We start from the raw sequence: 2,429 nt of genomic DNA on the forward strand, positions 1-2,429 counted from the left end.
GTGATGACAGGACGGCGGTGGGAGCCCCACAGGCCTCCCGGGGAGCAGCCTGCCCTGCTCGCTCCTCAGCCCGCCTTCCTGGCTCCTGCCACACCGGTCCAGTGGGGGACAGGACTCTCCAGCTGAACTCTCGCCGTGCTGTCGACGTGCCTGGACGAGTGACTGCAGGTCGGAGCCCGCGCACCCCCAGACCCGCTGACGACGCAGCTGCAGGGTCCGGCCTCCTGAGGGCACCTGTGCGTGTCAACTGGAGCCCAGGACAGGACAGGACAGGACAACAGGCCTGCCCAGCGTCCTCGACCTCTCACTTAGAGCTGGGTCTGTTCTGAGGTGTCCTGAGCACCTCCCTGCCATGCGAACCGCCCGGGAGGCCGCCTGCCAGACCCCGCCCGGTGGACCCTCCCGCAAGCCGGGTTCCCGCCTCCAGCTCCGGGGTGAACTGGCGACCATGACGCAGAGCACCCTGGCAGGAGGCTCTGGGGCCAGTCCACGTCGCACAGCGAGTTCGAGCGGTCTGAGACGCAAGGGGACAGCAGCCACTCAGGGCCCCTGCCTGTCGCGCCCAGCAGCACGGAGACGCGTGAGCCTGGCGAGGCAGCGGTCTGTCCCACACGCCCCTCTCCGGGCACTCCGGCAGGATGCCCAGTGAGGCGTCACAGGAAGGTGACGGGGGGCACCCATTTGCTGATATGCTGGTAGAATTTCAAGTGCCTGTTGAGCCGGCTGCGGGAACAGCTCGAAGCCACGTGCCTGACCACAGGCTGTCCCCTCCCGAGACCCGGTCCCCAACGGGCATAGGCATCTAAGGGGCTGGCCCCACACAGGTTTCAGGAGACGAGGCCCCTGAAACTAACCGGGTGAGGGGCAGAGGTTTGCCCCAGCTCATCACACCTTAGGGACCCAGTGAGCACTGGGCGAGCGCCAAGTACCACGGCATTTACCATGAATACACACACGGCCATGGTCCCAGGGGACAAAGGACCTCAAGCTGCATGACCAACATGCTGTCTGCCCCTGCAAACTCCGCAGGTGTACCTGCTTCAGGTATTCCATGCCACACCTGAGAGCTGAAAGAGAGTCTCAGCAGCTGGACAAACGTGACGAGCACAGACGGAAACGTCTGCAAACCCGAGCTGTGTCAGTGCATGTGACTTACGACTGCTGCCACTAAGTGCTCTCTCGAGGCCCGTCTACGTGCCTCCCTGCTAAAGACGCTTGATGCTCACAGGTGCAGTGTTTCTCCGAACAGAGAACCGGAGAAGGGATGAAGACCCATCTACGGTCAACTAATGTTTCAGAAAAGGATGTTTTAAAAACAGAATAAAACCTAGGAAGAAGTCTCAGGGCAAACTCTCAAACTAAGCAGCTTCTCGAGTGTGTGGCACTGTCCCCCTTCCCCGGTGTCTGAGCAGCTGGGCCTGCGCTCTCTGGAGCAGGCTGCACGCGGGCAGGCTGGGCATGCAGGCTCTGGGGTGCCCTGTGCACACCAGACCGGCCGGACAGCGGCTGTAGACTGCCTGTGTCCCCTGCCCCCGCCACCCTACTAATGACAGAGCGAGGTCAGCTTCTCCAAAGCTGCGGGACAGGGCTTTGAGAGGAAAAATAAGCAACAAGCTGCAGAGCAGAGCTGCCGATGGCAGACGGCGGGGTCTGGAGGCCTCGCCCTCTGCCCCGGAGCGGAGAACGTGCTCCTGCCCCGGGGAAGACCAGGAAGGCTGTCCTAGGATGATGCCGACCCGCAAGAAAAAGACGTGCGTTTCCCTCCAGCCCCTCACGGCCGGGTCTGCACTGTGGGCCCGTCACTGTTTCTCAGAGGGAGGACGGGTCAGCAGGTGTGCGGTGACGCTGCTCCAACGGCACCACGGGGGTCTCCGGAGCTGGGGGAGCCCCCGCCGCCCGCCCCACCGACTCACCTTGCGCGCCCCCTCCTCCTCCTCCTGGCGCTTCTCGTAGTGGGAGAAGTCGTCGAAGATGGAGGTCGTGTGCTTGTAGGAGGCGATGATCTTGAGCACTTGCTTCGCCTTCTCCAAGGGCACCTCCTGGGTGTCGCGGGAGTTGGTGACGGGCTTGTAGTCATTGTTCTCCAGCCGGATGTGCCGCAGCTGGTTGTTGGGCACGTCCTTGACAAAGATCCACTTGACGTCGAACTTGCCCTTCCACTTGTCCTGAGACCAGACCCCCGCGCTCGTGCCGTAGTCCACCGGCGACTTCATCTCGGCCACCCCGCAGAAGTGGCCGCTGCCGTTGACGCTGAAGAGCAGGTAGACGGGCCCCCGGCTGCCGATGGAGCGGAAGGCGCCGTCTAGGCGCTTGTTGCCGTGCTCCGTGCTGCACCAGATGGAGTACTTGATGGAGCGGTGCACGTCGTCCTCCGAGTAGCTTTTGATGATGAACACGCGGCCGCTCCGGAGGTTCCAGTCGAACTCCTT

The 2,429-nt window shown here is 63.1% G+C and overlaps 1 protein-coding gene across 1 annotated transcript in view; it reads right to left on the bottom strand.

Annotated features, from left to right (window-relative positions):
- Nucleotides 1-2,429, bottom strand: part of YTHDF1 (YTH N6-methyladenosine RNA binding protein 1) — a 17,723-nt gene that overhangs the window by 1,911 nt on the left and 13,383 nt on the right. The window contains exon 5 of the mRNA XM_011374136.2: nucleotides 1,914-2,426. Within this exon, the coding sequence (XP_011372438.1) occupies nucleotides 1,914-2,426 (513 nt within the window). The remainder of the gene's footprint in view (nucleotides 1-1,913; nucleotides 2,427-2,429) is intronic.

Source organism: Pteropus vampyrus, unplaced genomic scaffold (assembly GCF_000151845.1).
Source record: "Pteropus vampyrus isolate Shadow unplaced genomic scaffold, Pvam_2.0 Scaffold239, whole genome shotgun sequence".
Lineage (NCBI taxonomy): Eukaryota > Metazoa > Chordata > Mammalia > Chiroptera > Pteropodidae > Pteropus > Pteropus vampyrus.